The 16,457-nt window shown below is 32.3% G+C and overlaps 1 protein-coding gene across 1 annotated transcript; it reads right to left on the reverse strand.

The window, feature by feature from the left end:
* Nucleotides 1-5,114: 5,114 nt before the first annotated feature.
* LOC126859178 (uncharacterized) lies at nt 5,115-8,297 on the reverse strand. The gene is made up of 4 exons (XM_050610219.1): nt 8,165-8,297; nt 7,442-7,539; nt 6,768-7,178; nt 5,115-6,350 (listed from the first exon to the last, which is right to left on the reverse strand). Exons 1-4 carry the CDS (start codon nt 8,174-8,176, stop codon nt 6,140-6,142), a joined length of 732 nt encoding a protein of 243 aa, XP_050466176.1. The 5' UTR covers nt 8,177-8,297; the 3' UTR covers nt 5,115-6,139.
* Nucleotides 8,298-16,457: the final 8,160 nt, after the last annotated feature.

A 16,457-nucleotide genomic window follows, 5' to 3' on the forward strand; every position in this document is an offset into this window, starting at 1 on the left:
TGTTAGCTCCGAGGGACTTTCACTATCTATTCGTACTCTTGTACGTATGTACGGTCGCCTTGTCTCGTTACAGCACCTTATATCCCCTAAATATTCCCCACCAGCTTGTTCTGATTTCTCGGAAATCTGGAAAATTGTCGCTTGGTTGATCGATACTCGGATCGACAACCCGGATAGAATTTCGTCATTAATACTTATAAGCTGTTTATTATGATTAAACAAAAAGATATTGTTTTTCTATTTTTTGTACAACTAAAAACGCGAGACGGTTCTAAAGATTAATAAATGATGAGTTTGGAAAAATTTTTTTTGCCTGATAATATTTTTTCGGGATAAACGCGAATAAATAAATATTATAGAAATTATTTTATAGAAATTGGCAGCCAACGATCATGTAATTCGTTTGGATGAAAAATTGGATCGGTTTTATGAAACTGGTGTGCCGAGTTTCTAAGGTGAGATATTATGTAAAACTGGCGACACAGATTGGGGCCACGAAAGAGAAACGGCAAGAACACTGTTTCAAATAATTTGACAAATGCACCCGTTCTTATTACTGGCTACCGTTTCGCCGTCCAGCCATGGTATAATGTATAAAAAAAACGAGCGATTTTATCAACGCCGTGTCGTTTGATCTTTTGGAGCAATTTTAAATCCAGTTTTGAACCATTAACTTGACAGGTTCTACAACTCCTACATCACGCACTTTAGTATAAACGTTTTAAGAGTATATATGTTTTCGTGCAAATCCGAAATCAATCTGCAATTTGTATATTAAGTATTTCACTCGCGACTGTTTTAAAAATTTAGATGTTGGAGATTACAGTGATAAGAAATTAATTATAAATAAATATAACTTGATATACAGACGACCGTATTTTATTTAAAATTAATTAAAAATTTTATTAAAAATTATATTATCTTTTAATTTGACAGCTTGTAACTTTTATATCGGCGTACAATCAAATGTAAATTTCTTAGTAAATAAGCTTGTCGAGATTTTTGAAGAAATAAAATTATTATTTATCAAGGCAATCGATCTCTTATGTGTAAGTTTTATGACATATGTTTGACTATCAGTTACTAAATTTAATGAGAAAGCGTAAGTTTCTTTATAGATTATGCTATTGAAAGTATTTTTCATTTTTTCGAAATTTTTCTGCGAGCGCGTAAATTATAGAAGAAATTATTCATTATTCTGAAAAATCAAGTATAATTGACCACAATTCGAAGCCTCGAGTTTACATAATGTCGATCTTAACAATACGTTCTGCCCCGTGACACACACTTTCGTTCATGTTCAAGTAGTATCTCGAAAAAGAGAAAGTATTATTGCATATCGTTCCGCCCTGAATTGATAATACATTTGCGATCAAAAATTAAAAATTAGATTATCTGGCTTTTACATTAAATTCCTCGCAATCTATAAGAATAGATATTACGGCATTGGATCTCAAAATATAACAGCGAGTGACTCCCATTCGTCTCCTTGAAACTGACCGAATACAAGGTTAAATAACGATTCGGTAAAATGGAGTACGGCCTTTGCAGATCGTTCGATCAATCGCAGTGTTTTCACCCGAGTTTGCGAAATGCGCTCCAGATCAACTGAGTTCCGCCTATGAAATTATTCAATGGATCGAGATTTTTGTAACTTTTGTAACATTTTGTAATTTTAATGACCGGCTGATCGATATTATTGCCTCTTATTTCATTAATTAATTTTTCTCTCCTCGAATTCATTAATAATTATAATATATAAACAAGTCAACGCTACTGTATTTGATAATATTTTTGATAATTTTTTTATAATTTTATTACATTTTATAAAATTAGATTACTTATTATATATAATACACAAAGGACAAATTATGTTTACAACATAATTATGTGTTCAAGGCCCTAAAGACGATTACGTTGATGCAGTTTAACGAGGACTTCCACGGGGCGTATCTCGCGATTAAGAGCGACGATTATTGCTTGCGAACGACCCACATTATGCCTGCATTCACAATTTCGTTCCGCGAAAGATCTATCTTGCGACGTGCCTCAATGCCGCTCAGTGAAAGGAAGCTCGAGATGGCTCAATTTTGTGTGACCATCGAAAAAAAGGTATAATCGTTCATTCTATAATAAATCAATTAATTTAATCACTAATCTTAGTTAGACAAAATTATATCTTCCCTCCTGGCCGAATTAATCGTTGATGACTTACTAAAATGATATTAATTAATGCGTTTTGATTAAGGAAGTAGTAGCGTATTACTAAATATTAGCATCACAAAAATATTGATAAAAAATTTTGGATAATATTTTTAGTTAAATATTTTTCACAAAAATTCAACAAAAATAATTAGAAAATTATAATATTTTTATAAGAGTTTCTTCAAAATGTATTAAAACATAAAAATGTTAAATTTGTAATTATACAAGTATTTTAAAAACGATCGGATGAAGAGATCTCGTCGTAAATATTTTTCTAATTCAGAAAATGATATCTATTCCTATAAACATAAGAACTTTATAATTTGCTACGAAGAATGGAAGATCTATTGAAGTATCTACGATAATTGAGAGTCTCATCACTATTCTGGAATATTTTTGAAAACAGTCGCGATATCAGCAGCCCTGATATTTACTTATAGGATTAATATTAAGTCAAATTAATTCTTCGACATGTGATTGTAGAGCATCCAGGAATACTAAGATGATGTATTTTTCATTTATATGAACTTACATTCTACTTCTAATCAAGTTTGGCAAGAATTTGTCTCGGAATATCAAAACGCGATTTTTTATCGATTTTTCTTCGAGCAGTTTCTTCCAAGATTAATATTACGACGCTTTCTATTTTCATGCAACAGTCAGAAGCAATTGCCCGCGCCTAACGACAACTCGATCACATCACTCGCACGGCGACTCGAATTCTGATCCGCAAAAACTCGATAATGTGGTTGCGATACAAAAAGGCGATGTGATTAGCGTTTAGATTATCTAAAACATAAAAGAGTTATTCTTTATCCTCGAGGCACGCGCGCGTGTTTAGACAAAAACCAATATGGATTTGTTACGTCATTACGTAAAAAGTCTACATTCATCTTACTTACGTTTTATACGTAATTTTAATTTCTTACATTTATTTCATATTCTGATGTAAGTTTAATATTGAAAGACCAAAAATATCATATCGAAAAATTATTTATTAAATAATATCAACAATTATTTTTTTTTGTATTAAAATATGTAATGTAGAAAAATAATTATATAAATCTCTCGACATTAATTGTAAGCTGTGAGAATTTATTATGCTCTCAATATGTAGTCTTATTGAGCTACTCAATGTTAAAAACTAAAAATAGTATAATAGATACTAATGTGTGTGTGTGTGTGTGTGTGTGTGTGTATGTGTGTAAAAATTGAGATGAGAATAAAATTAATCTCTAAAGAAAACATATCGTTGCCTACATTAATTAAGTACATTAGAGTTTTATACATATATTTTTTAACGTGAGAAACAAATGTAAATGCTGTTCTTATTCATTGATCGTAATTTATTAAAGGTCGCGTGAATGACGTAAATAATTAGCAACGATGCAAACATGAGAGAAGCATATATTTATATGTATATATTCTCTTCTATTTATTTTCTCACGTATCGCGATTTACGGACATATGATATATTTCAAGCAAATTAATGTATCAACTTCTAAAGAAATAGAATGTAAAAATTTGGAACGCTAAGAACATAGTTATTTTTTTAATGCAATGTCACATTATGTTTTAATGAGAGATACAGACAAATGACTTTTTCGCGACGAGCTTAGCAAACCTAGTCGTTTTATAATTACATGGTTACTACAAAAAGAGGAAAGCTATATGTGTTCATTGCGCCGATAAAGGAAAGCAAGTTCTCCCGACATCTGGCGCACCGGACCGTCGCACCACGCCTTGCATCAGAATGTCTTGAGAGTGAACGCGGATACTATACATGCACGCGTACCGCATCGCGATAAAATGCATATAAAAGACAAGGAAATGAAAACTTGGTCGTTATCAAAGTCAACAAACTATTAGGTATGCTTGCGTGCTGCTGTCGTGTTTGCGTATTTTTATCAAAAAGCTATCGTTTTAAAATATTATTACAGAATGTACATAAACTCTATATGCACTTGCAATGCATTATGTTAATGTTATCTACTTTATGCAATATTACTTATAATATTTTAATGATAAACAAATTGACTTTATTTTTTTTAAATGTTATACGCGTGTATCTTTATTTTTAATCACATTTCTATTAATTTTACGAGTGTTTTATTTTAATAATTAATATAATTCTGATCGATTTGTGATCTGATTCGAAGGAAAAGGAACTGTGTCAAACTTTTCTCTCGCTACATATGTGCTCGATTGGACAGCAGGCACTTGATCGCGCAACGAGATCGCGTAGATCGCGGATTATATTGTGAAAGGTGGACTTGGGCGGTGGTCCATGGCACTCTCTACGTGTCAGGTATGCGCAACGCGTAATCCTCGTACGTGCAGTTTAGGATCCTAGAAGCTGAAACACATGACAGTGGCACGAGCCAAGAGTTCGCGTTATATCCACTCAAGAATTGACGAAATACAGAGAATTATCTCTTCATCGAATAATATATCAAAATAAAGTTCGAGACAAAAAAAATATACAATTTATATAATATATTTTATTAAATATATAATGTATATATGTATATCTCTCTCTTATATATCACAAAGTTTTTTCCTTTGTTTCATCAATAATTATCAATATTAGTATTAGTTAAAAGTTTCAAATTTTATAATTTCGTATAAAAATAAAATATATTATTTTTAAATGTTATACACACGTAAATCTTTATTTTTAATCGTTCCTATTAACACAAGTATTTTATTTTAATAATTAATATAATTTTGATTGATTTGTTGAGGTCCGAAGGAAAAGTGTAATGACAAAATGCTGTTATGACAAACGATAAGAATCAGATTAGCAATCGATAATCGATAAACAACGTTTTTTAAATTAAAATTGCTAAAGTGAGAAAAAATTTCCAAAAAATACAGATAATAAAGTTTTTTGGAAAAAGGGGCGAAAATTTGGTTCATCACGATACATACAGATTTTTATTTAGCGCACAATCGAAAGGACTGATTACAAAGGTATGTACGGGTGTCTTTAAGAGTTACACAACGAATAAAATTCTTGGGTGTGTCAAGTATAGCCCGACGGCGTTCCTTGTACGCGGGGAAAAAAATGTTAACTGCGTTTTCAAATAAGAGTATTAAATAAGAAAACCTAGGGAGGTCCGTTAACGCTGTATGCACTTGGCACATGCAATTGAAATTTATTACCAAGTACTTGTGATTATTATTCGGTTGTATATATTGTTCAATATCATTACAAGGCCGATGTAAATCGTTCAATGACGCGTTTAAATCATCAAATGCATTATTGATTTTGATATTAATTAATTTTGGATCGTAGATTGTATTCTATTTACAGTTTTGCCTCGCTTAACATTGCACGATATGTTCGTGTGTCATATGTATACTTATATCATGCATGTATTTAAATATATAAAAGATTGCAATATGTCGATCTGTTGACGAATCTCAAATTACTTATTGAACGTAACACGGGCAAAAATGTAATGCTAGAAAAACTTTCGTATATAGCCACAAATGCTACATAAATATGCTGATGTCATTGCAAAAAAAAATGAAAAAGCAAAGACGTAAGTTGAAATTAAAGACAAATAAATTATAGAAGAGCTTTAATTTATTAATTGATTAAGAGAGATAAAAATTCTCTTGAAGCGAAAGAGGTAGAGGAAACATCAGAAAATAGAGGTAGAAAGTATCGTTTCATTCGAAACTCGCGAGGATGAAAGATAAGGACAATCCAAAATACAATTAAACTAATCATAGATATCTACTAATGTAACTGTGCCATTATCTATCGCTAAATTAACATGAAAAAAGTTAGTTTGTTGCCGAAATATTCTAATAATATTAATAATTAAATAAACGTTTACACAATAACAATCTTAAAATATTGATTACCAATGACATATGTACACACGATATAATTCTCTCTTTCTCTTACTTTCTCTTTTTCTTCTTATCGTTTATAATTGACTGTGTAAGATGCTAAACCGGCGTTGACGCCGATACTGGTCGCGGAATGTCCTTGGGGACCGGCCGGTATCGCAGGTGAAGGATACGTGGATTGCAACTGCTGACCTTGATACTGTGGTTGATACTGAGGTCGATATTCCGACTGGATCCGCGGGCTTACCGTCGCCGGCTTGTAATTGATGGGCGCGTTATATCTGAAAAGTTAAGAAATTGGGTCAATCGATTCCATTCTCGTTGAAGCAACGAAGGCACGACCGATTCTCCATCAAGCTGAGCAAGTCACGATCTTGATACTTTCGAGTAATTTACTTGACATTTAATTCTCTGCTTATCTCCCTTTGCGCTCTTCACACGGCGAGTTTAATCTCCCGCGTGCATTTTAATCTGATCTGAAGATTGATAAATTTAATTTTCATATTAATTTTTCTCTTGAAATAGAAATAAAATAATTTTCTAAATAAGATTAATTATTTAAATATTAAATAAGCAATAAATTCTTATGAGTAAATTTTAATGATAAAAATATTGATTTAAAGAATTTGTTAAAATTGTAATTAAAATTTTCGAATTTCTTATTAAAATTGTTATTAAAGTTTATTGCCATTACCCACCTCAACTGATTGTAAGCTACCGGTGCCGGTGCCGGCGCGATCTGTTGCGGCGAATTGTAGGTGATCGGTTGCTGCCTGTGTTTAGGCGCCGATTCGTAACGTTCTCCGTTGGTGTAACGTGGATCGGTGTGATAGATCGACGGATCTTCGCGGTACTGTCCGTCATCCTCGGGCTCGTTCCCGCCACCGGCGATGCTGTTGCCGGTCAAGGTTGGCGGGGGCACGTTTATCCCAGGACCGACCGGCTCGAAGCCGCGTCTGGACGCGCCATATTCGATCTCGCGTAAATTTCCGGAGTCGTCCACGAAGCCATACTTGCCGTAAACCTCGCCGGTCGGATACTTGGATTCGATCTTGTACGAGCCGTCCGCTGCTTCAAAACCGTAACTATAGCTACCGTCCTCGTTGTGTCTAAAAACACAAATATGTATTACAAATTGTTGATTTTTTATTTATCAGAAAATGATAAAAATATAAATTAAGTAAAAAAAATATAAATATAAATATAAATGAAAGATAATATAAATATGAAGTAAAAAAAAAAAAAAATTATGAAGATATTATCATTGTACGTGATAAAAGAATTGTTGCAACAAAAGAATTCGAAGATATTCGTTGCATTCTCGCTTTTATGCAACTACATAATTTTAAGCACACATAATCTTAGTACTCACTTGTTTATTTGTTTTAAAATAGGTACCGGTGTAGTCACTTGATACGGTTGATTATGCTGGGCGACCGCAAGGCCGAGGCAAAACAAGAGAAACAGCACCTGGTGACACAAATTTGCATAAAAACTTTGGCATTCGGATCACTTTCTAAAAGCCTTGTACACGTATTTTCGAGGAAAGTCGGAATGACGTGATGACGACGCGCACTTCTTATTATTAAATAGTAATCTTTTACGTATTTCCGTTTTTCTAATGAGTAAACGAGTTAAGTAAAATTCATCGTTGTATCAATCCATTCTTTTGCAAAAAAATGTAACCGTTGTTTTTTTCATCTATAAAAATTTAATCATTAATCCATTGCTATTTTAGATTTTATTATTTTAAATATAATATAGTTATTACGAAATTTTTCCTGTATCAAGGAAATGCATTTAAAAATATTTACAGTATTTTATAATATATAATATATAAATATTTACAATACGGTAAATTTTACACACATACACATATCGCGTTTATATATCTATCTTTAATAAAATAATAAAATTAATATGATTTTTAAAACTATATATATTTTTTTAATCACAGGATGAAGAATTTTTAATTTTATAAAAATTCAAGTCAAATTTCTAAAATAATATACTAAATCATGCACTGTCATAGCACTGTTTGATATAGTGAATACGCGACACAAATAAGACGGAAAAGAAAAAAACCGATACTCACGGTAGGACGCATGTCTAGTTGTTGATGAGGCAGAAGTTGATTGTGTTGGATCGCGTTATAACGTCGAGCGAGTCTACTTATATAGGCCCCCTTCGGGAGCGGCGGGGCCCGCCCATGGGCCCGACCTCCGCCTCAACCTCAGCACTGATCTGAGTACCGGGAGGCACCGGGTTTGCCATACAAAGAGATTGAAAATTTCTGTTACATCTTTTAATTTCCAATTTTCACTCGCATTATGATTACGCAATCTCTTTCGCCACGTAATGCACAAATAACGGTGGCGATGACGAATCGATGATTATTTAATTACGGTATATTGTGATAGGCGCGGTGTATTTTTATGATAATCGCAATTTAAATTACTATATGAGATGCTTCAGAGTTATCGTTTGCTCTTTCTAACTTTCGAATATGTTAATATATTCAAATACATAAACTAAACAGGTTTCCTAGTACTGTCTTCTCGATGTTATCATATATTAGCATTAATTGCTTTTTATGTCAATTACATGTTTGTATTTCCTCTCTATTCTCAATAACAAATCTTGGATATCTTGAACTCTTTTGTTGTACAAAGTATAAATAACATTCTGGTAAAATTTAATTCTGATTAAATGATGAAACTTTTCTTCACTTACGCTATTATTGAAATTTAATGATTGTTATAACTAATCAATGAAGGAAGATAGTACTTTATTATAATAATTTTGGGCTATTATATTTCTCAGTGTAGGAGAAAAAATTGAGAAAATTATGTATTATCTTGTGGGATACATATTGCGAGGTTGACGATAAGTAATTCGATATTGCTTAAATAACTGGCGAACGTGCAAGTGTAAGGAAGCCCTTGACCAAAGTGCCCTTGATTTTCAGAAATGCAGTTTTGCAATATAAGACTCTCTCACGTATTTTCATTTCAAGGATGTCTGCATTTGCAAGATATATTTTTCGCTGGAGATTTCAATAGCGGAGACTTCAATGTTGGAGATTTTAACGCTAAATACTCAACCAATGCTGCAGATGCAGAGAGGTAGCAACGTCTTAATTATTAATTATTTAATTATTATTTTCTACAACTTTTTAATTGCTAATTGTTAACTTTTGGTATTTAAATATAATGTTAACTATCAATAAAATATTCAAACATACAATATTTTGGGAAAGTAAAATTTTATGATTAGAAAGTGTATTTTTTGTAATACATCTCTCACTAATAAATTTATATATTTTATATAATTAATAATAATATAATAAATTTTGTATATTTTATATAATTCATAATGATATAATAAATTTTGTAAGTTTATTTTGTATATCTTGTTTGTAAAAATTTTTACTATAATTTTTTTATATTACAAAAAATAACAAAGTATAATATATTAGTTATTTCTTCAATATTTTTATATATTACATATTTATTAACAAACAAATCGTATTGATGAAATGAACATTTTCTCAGCAATATTGCAAAAATAAGATTATTGTAGCGGCAATTTCAAAGTCATTTTTATCATAGTAATAATCTCCAAATTAAAAAAATGAGATTATTGTAGCGATTTCACATTTTGTGATGCACAATCGTATAAGCGATGAGAATTGATTACGTAATTATACAAATCGTTAGCTTAAACAGAACTTTCCCGATCATATAAGAAGAGAACTTCTTGACATTTAGCGTGGCAGTAATAAGGGTGATGCGGAATATCGCGGTAAAATATAGTGAAACGTACCGCTTTTTTTCCATCTTGCACCTCGTCTGTGAGAATCACATGGTATGGAAATAATAACATGTCGATCGCACTAATAATTGCGCCGCTAATTATCTCTCACTTTTAATAACTCCATCACGGATTTAAATGGGATGATATCCTTATGTTATTGAATTTCGAGCAAAATCTTATAGATATTTTTCTTTCTTCTTAGAAACATTATTTATTTAATATTGTTGTACTTATTTTATCACGTTTTACTTATTTCAGACAATGCCATTTTCTCAATTAATATTTTTTATTGTTTTTTTTTTTGTACTAGTTTCTTGAATTATTAAATTTAAAATAAAGATAGACAAAACAAAAGGAAAGATTATTTAAAAAATAATTGTTTTTCTACGAAAAGAGCAAGTTATTGTAAGGAAATATTACGATTGCATTGTTCTTGCGGAACATAATGGTGAAAGTATGCGAGGACAGTGCTACGGAATTTACATGCGAGCAATGACAAACAAAGCAGACGGGATTCCGTCGCAATTGAGTGACAGCCGTAACTAGAGAGTTTATTGCCCGTCTCATTGATCGCATGTGACACTCGTTATCTTTATGCAACATGCGTATGTCGTAAAAAGTATAATTCTTACGCGACAGCTCTCGCCACGTGAGTGACCACGTCGATGAAGACAATGAACATCCGCTTTTCGCGAAATCCTGCGAATTGATGCGGCAATTCCGAAGACCGAAAGCAATTTTAATTCCGTCGAGCTTTTCGCTCGCAACACCAATCGATTGCGTACAATTATTTCCTAATAGACATTGCATAAGTGTGAATTAGGTTTACATTATTCTCACGCAATATTAATGCTATCAAAAATTTTTTTTTTGATATTATTTGCGCATATTTTTTGTGTAAAAAACTATTATTTAAATAATGATAAAATATTTAATATATATAATATGTGATTAATGAAAAATAAAATAAAAATATAAGTCTAATTAATATTGATGCTATCAAAAATTTTTTTTTATACTATTTATAATGCGCATATTTTTCATTAAAAAATTATATTATTTAAATAAGAATAATATATTTAATATATATAATATATATAATATGTAATTAATGAAAGATAAAAATATAAGTCTGATTCGATTATATAATAACAGGCAATTTTTAATAAGTATGCAAGTTGAAGAAGATAAATGATCATAGATCAAATCCGCAAACGGTGGATGCATTGATAATATTATATCGCTACTGTATATTCGACTGCGAATATTATTCGCGTGCTTGATAAATGAAAGGGAACAAAGTTCGCCTTTAGTCCGTGAGGTACCGGCACTGCGATGCAGATTGAACACCCAACTTCGGGCTTTCATCTTGACTTTGCTGCAAAAGGTGATCAATCGATAGGCTTAAATTCAATTTATATTTCTCAAGCGAAAGATAAGAATCTTTATGTTCTAAAACAAATTATACATTGTTTTAAATTATATATTTAATTATTAATTAAACGATAAGCCTTTTATCACGTTAATCACTCAATCTTACTATTCGTGTCTTATTACGCAATTTCAATCTGAATAATAAATTAAATTTACATGGGCAAAAAATTAAAAAAGCTGAAATATATTTGTTTCTAGGCATTGTTAGAGAAATAATTATTATACGTGAAAAAAATAATAATTTATAATTTATATCCCTGTTTGTTCGATTTTTATTAAAAATGAATGCTCGGAATACGTGCTAAAAAATTATTATCGCGATACAGTTTTGTATCTTTTATCAAAATTTAACTAATTATTATTTGTATTAATTGTAACAAATTATATTTTTATATCTATTGTGAAATCATTTCAAAGAAAATTTAAACAATATATCTAGCATCTCATATCTCTATATTGTATTACTCGGGAAAATGAGAAAAAGCTTGTGTCATATAAATAATAAAGCGCTACACATTATCAAGACTGAACGGAATTAATTCCTTGTCAAAAAACTTTAATATTATAAAATACGCGGAATATATTATGTTTTTGATTAATTATTAATTAAACGATTGGTACAATTGCGTTTTATAATATTTTTGTTATTTTAAATTTTTTTAAAAGGAAGAAATTTTATAAATGCTTTTAATAATATTTTTGTGGAATTATTAATGTGCGTTTAAGAATCAGAGTGTGCCTCTTTTTATTTCTGCAATAAATATGATTATTTTATCACTAACTATATCTTCTATTTGCATTTTGCTCTCTTTTGCTAATAGCTTATGTTACAATGATGAAAATGACAGTGAACGTGCTCGTATATTAACATCTGTTCGTTTCTTCGTTTTTAATTTACAAGCCTTGATTACTTATTGTTAGTCTTTTTGGGATATTTTTCATGCACCCGCTGCGCGTCCTCGCTTCGCCGAGTATGATATACGAAATTGAAGCGTCACATAAAACAGATTAAGCTGACGCATAATGAAAGGGCAATTATCATCTATACTTGCATTCCGTTTATTTTATTATCGCATATCCCATCATATATATCTTGCACATTTCTTATTCCGAGCAGCACCATCGCAATAAGCGTCAGCATGTCATCATGTTAAAAACTTAAACGGCATAGGTATGCGGCTGTCAATGTACTTTGGCACGCATTGTCGAATAAAAAAAAAAGGGATGAGTCTGTGGCTGAAGAAGAAGTGATTCGATAATGAATACATTTTCATAAAGATATTTTACTTTTTTGCTTCTGCTCGCGAATCATTTTCGTGAATGAAAAATCAGCTGTTAAACCATTATCTTTCTTTTTTTCGTAATTTATTACATCCGCCACTGTTCTCTTGCTCACGTATCTCGCATTTCATTACGTCTCAATAGAAATTCAAACTCAATTAATGTAATTTACATCGACAATACCAGGGGAAACAAATCGCGATAATTAGTAACCATCAAAAATTTTTAAGATATTATTGTGTGATACAAATACAGTGAGAAAGAAAGATATTTTTAAATAATTGTGTTATCTTGAAATTTAGACTATCATTAGATATATGCAAAACCATTTTTGTTCCGCTGAATAGAATTAACGTAAATCAAATGTCATAGAGATAATTTAAGCATGATTTCTTTTCTAAATGATTACATCTTACGTGCGATCAATCGAAAAAAGAGATGGTAACCTGGACTTGATTATTATGGAGTTTCAGTCACAAAATCGCAGAGACATAATCGACGCTCGACGCTCGTAATTAATTACAGAACCGATGTCGTATTATAATATTTCGATTAACATTGCAGCAGTATGCCAGTTGCATGATTTCCGTATAACGAGTCAGATGCTATTTATTCCTGTATCATCAGCAGCCATCTGCAGCAGCATCTTCTCGCAATAAGAAGAGCTCCGGCGATGTAATTTACAACGGTGCGAGCGTAAATAATGAAAATTTCCGACCGTCAAAGAGGACTGTCTTCAAGGTTTTCCTGCCACTGATAATCAAAGCTATAATTATCATCGATTCGAGATTTTAAGAATGAATCACGGCTGCTTCGACTTTATTCAAATTATTTCGTCCCGATACATCATCGTCGAAAGCCAATTATTATTCGTCCCGCGTGATATTCCATTTGTAATTAAGTCGCACCTGCAATTGAATGTGTTCTGTCTCTGCACCGCGAATGAATGATTCTTCGCGAGGGCGACGCCTATATATAATATATTAGTGTCAATTCCGGGCGTACAAAGCTGCCAATTAGTGATTGTTAGTCGCCCGAAATACGTCACAATCGATAGCATGAAGGATTAAATCGATATATCATGACATTTGTTTTAGAAAGAAAGAAGAAGACAAGGAAGACAGAGAGAGAGAGAGAGAGAGAGAGAGAAAGAATACACCGTAGCTTTTAACAATATATTCGCGTTGTGATCACTTCGGGCTCGTGTATAGGCGTGTCGGACGTAAATAAATCTTCATGAACTTCCCGCTGTTAATAAATCAGGCCGTTTATGATTCCGGTTGGTCGTTCAGGCGCCAATTAACGATTATTAAGCAGTTGAAAAAACGGCACGTCGCAATGCTGGGAAAGGAACGCTGCGATGAAGGACAACATAATTCTTGTGGAAGAAATGTACGGCTTACTTTACAATTGTGGTTACTTTAGAGTAAAATTGTCGTAAGTTGCAAGCAATAAAACTATTTTCAAGGACTGCAGTAATACGTAAATTTTTTATTCCGCTCACTTAACATATTTTTTTTTTATCAGTATAATAGAAGCAATATTAAAACGTGGCATTACAATATCATCTCGCTTCGGTAATTTTATACATCTATTTAAGCTCGCGTCGAGAGTTTGGTTACGGTACAGGAGATTACGAGACCATGAAGCGCTAAAATTATGATTATGGCGTACGTACGATATTCGTCCTCGATGGCGCGAAAAACAGGTGCAACAAAAATCCCGGATTATCATACGAAAGTCTTAGAGACGATTTTAAAAAATTTAAATACGATCGTCCAGAAATATTTTTAGCCTTAGCCACTGCGCGATATCCAAGAAAAGCGTTATTAATAAGCAATATGATAAAATATTTTATCGAGCATTCGAGTAAATTTTCATTCAAGTGTACCAAGATAATTTTAAATGTACAAGTGTATATATATATATATATATGTACATTCAAATATGACAATCAATTTTAAGTGGATCAAGTTTATTTACGAATAAATGTCGTTATTGCAAGCTTATTGCCGAAATATATTTGAACTAAAATTACAGATTTTATATCACGCTTATTGTAAATTGCTCTTTTCTTATAAAGTTATGTGAAGCGCGTGGCAGATAATCGGTCGATCTTGTTTCTTTTTGGCGATTTTGCGATCTTAGTCAGTTGACTTCGAGTTCCTTTCATTGGTATTTCGTCGGATTATCTCGGAATTTCGAATTCACAAAAACGGGACGATCCGGCGCCTCGTAGCTTTTTGATATTCTTTCCCCCGCGTTAATGAGATACGATAGTACATAGATGCGATATATTCGACTGTAGATTATGCTAATTAATTGCCACGCGCTGCCACCCTCCGTTCACGGTCGTTTTCTCCGCGGGTGATCATCGCTATCGCATTCGGAGGATATTCTATTTTCAGATTGCATTATCTTGATCATTTTGACGATCTTGCTTAAGGAGCCTTTTTTGACTACAACGTGATTCCGCTAGCGCCAATGGATATCACTTTTGTCAAATTAAAGAAGATATGCGATTATCGTCGCATAGATGCGATGAAACTGCCGGTTAATTTAATTGAAAGTGCTTTATCCGACATTTCAGGAACAAAACAAATTGCCTCGTAGCATTTTTCGCTGTGACGAAGACTATAATAAAGGACGAGATGTGGTCGCATATTTAAGAAACCTAACGTTGATGAACTTTTAAGATTATCTGTCTGACATTGGACTTGCATTCTGTTACATGAAGCTCCTCATCTATCTTATAAACGAGGAATCAAGGCTAGCAAAGAGAAATTCACAGAGACGCGTGATTTTTAATTTGCTGGAATATAAATGAGTTGATGTAATTGAGTGCAGCATAGCGTAGATAGGTTGTTAACTGTTTGTTTTTTGTCAACATTTTCGCATCGCACTCGTATGTAAGAAATAATGTAAGCATGTTCTCGTTGATTGCGCTATGTAAATTAAGCTCGTCCAATTATCTCTTATTATATGTCTTTTCACTCTAATGTACATTATTTTATATATTGCATACATCTCGTCTCTTAATGTACAACATGTAATGAAGCGTTATTCACGTAATGATGCGATGATTAATGGCAAATAAAATTAATAATTAGAAAGCGTTGTTTGCGCGTGTACAATCATAGTAGCATAATATTTACTTTGCACTAATCGTATTGATATTAATCGAACGAATAAAGAATACAAATTGAACGTCATAATTAACACAGCCATTAAATAATATACTTAAAAATGATTCGACATAATATTCTAACTTGACGTAATTTTAATAGAAATTTTAAAATATAAAAAAATTCTCAAAAAAACAAATAAATTCTTGCATTATATTTTTCTTAAGAAAGAATTGACTACATCAAATTTGTCAGAATTGTATCACTTCAGATTAATATAATAATTGTGAATCAATCGTCTCGTATGTAGCGCTTTACTTGTCACGAGCCACGATGGCGAGGAGCGCAAAAAAAAAAGAAAAGAAACAGCGAACAGTCGTGGAGGATTATGCAAATTGAATGCGACCGATCGTCGCCGCGTTCGGGTTTTTCCGCACCATTGAAAAATCACCGGTCGCATTGAGGTTCGACAGAAATTCGATCTCAGATCGTGTATCTCGTCTCGAGGGGTGTAACTATCGGTTGGTCTTGTAAAAAAATGCAGATCCGCGCGCCTCTCGTAACAGACATTCCGAATTATGCGGAACAATATTGATCGCAGAAACTGAATCGGCTACGATTCGCAACGTCTCTCGACGTCGTAGATTGACATGTTAATCCTTGCGCGAGTACAATATCCGCGACCACAAGAGCAGGTTTCCAGGGACACGTCAATTTATGATCGCGACAACG

The sequence above is a fragment of the Cataglyphis hispanica genome, chromosome 1, assembly GCF_021464435.1.
Source record: "Cataglyphis hispanica isolate Lineage 1 chromosome 1, ULB_Chis1_1.0, whole genome shotgun sequence".
NCBI classification, from domain to species: domain Eukaryota; kingdom Metazoa; phylum Arthropoda; class Insecta; order Hymenoptera; family Formicidae; genus Cataglyphis; species Cataglyphis hispanica.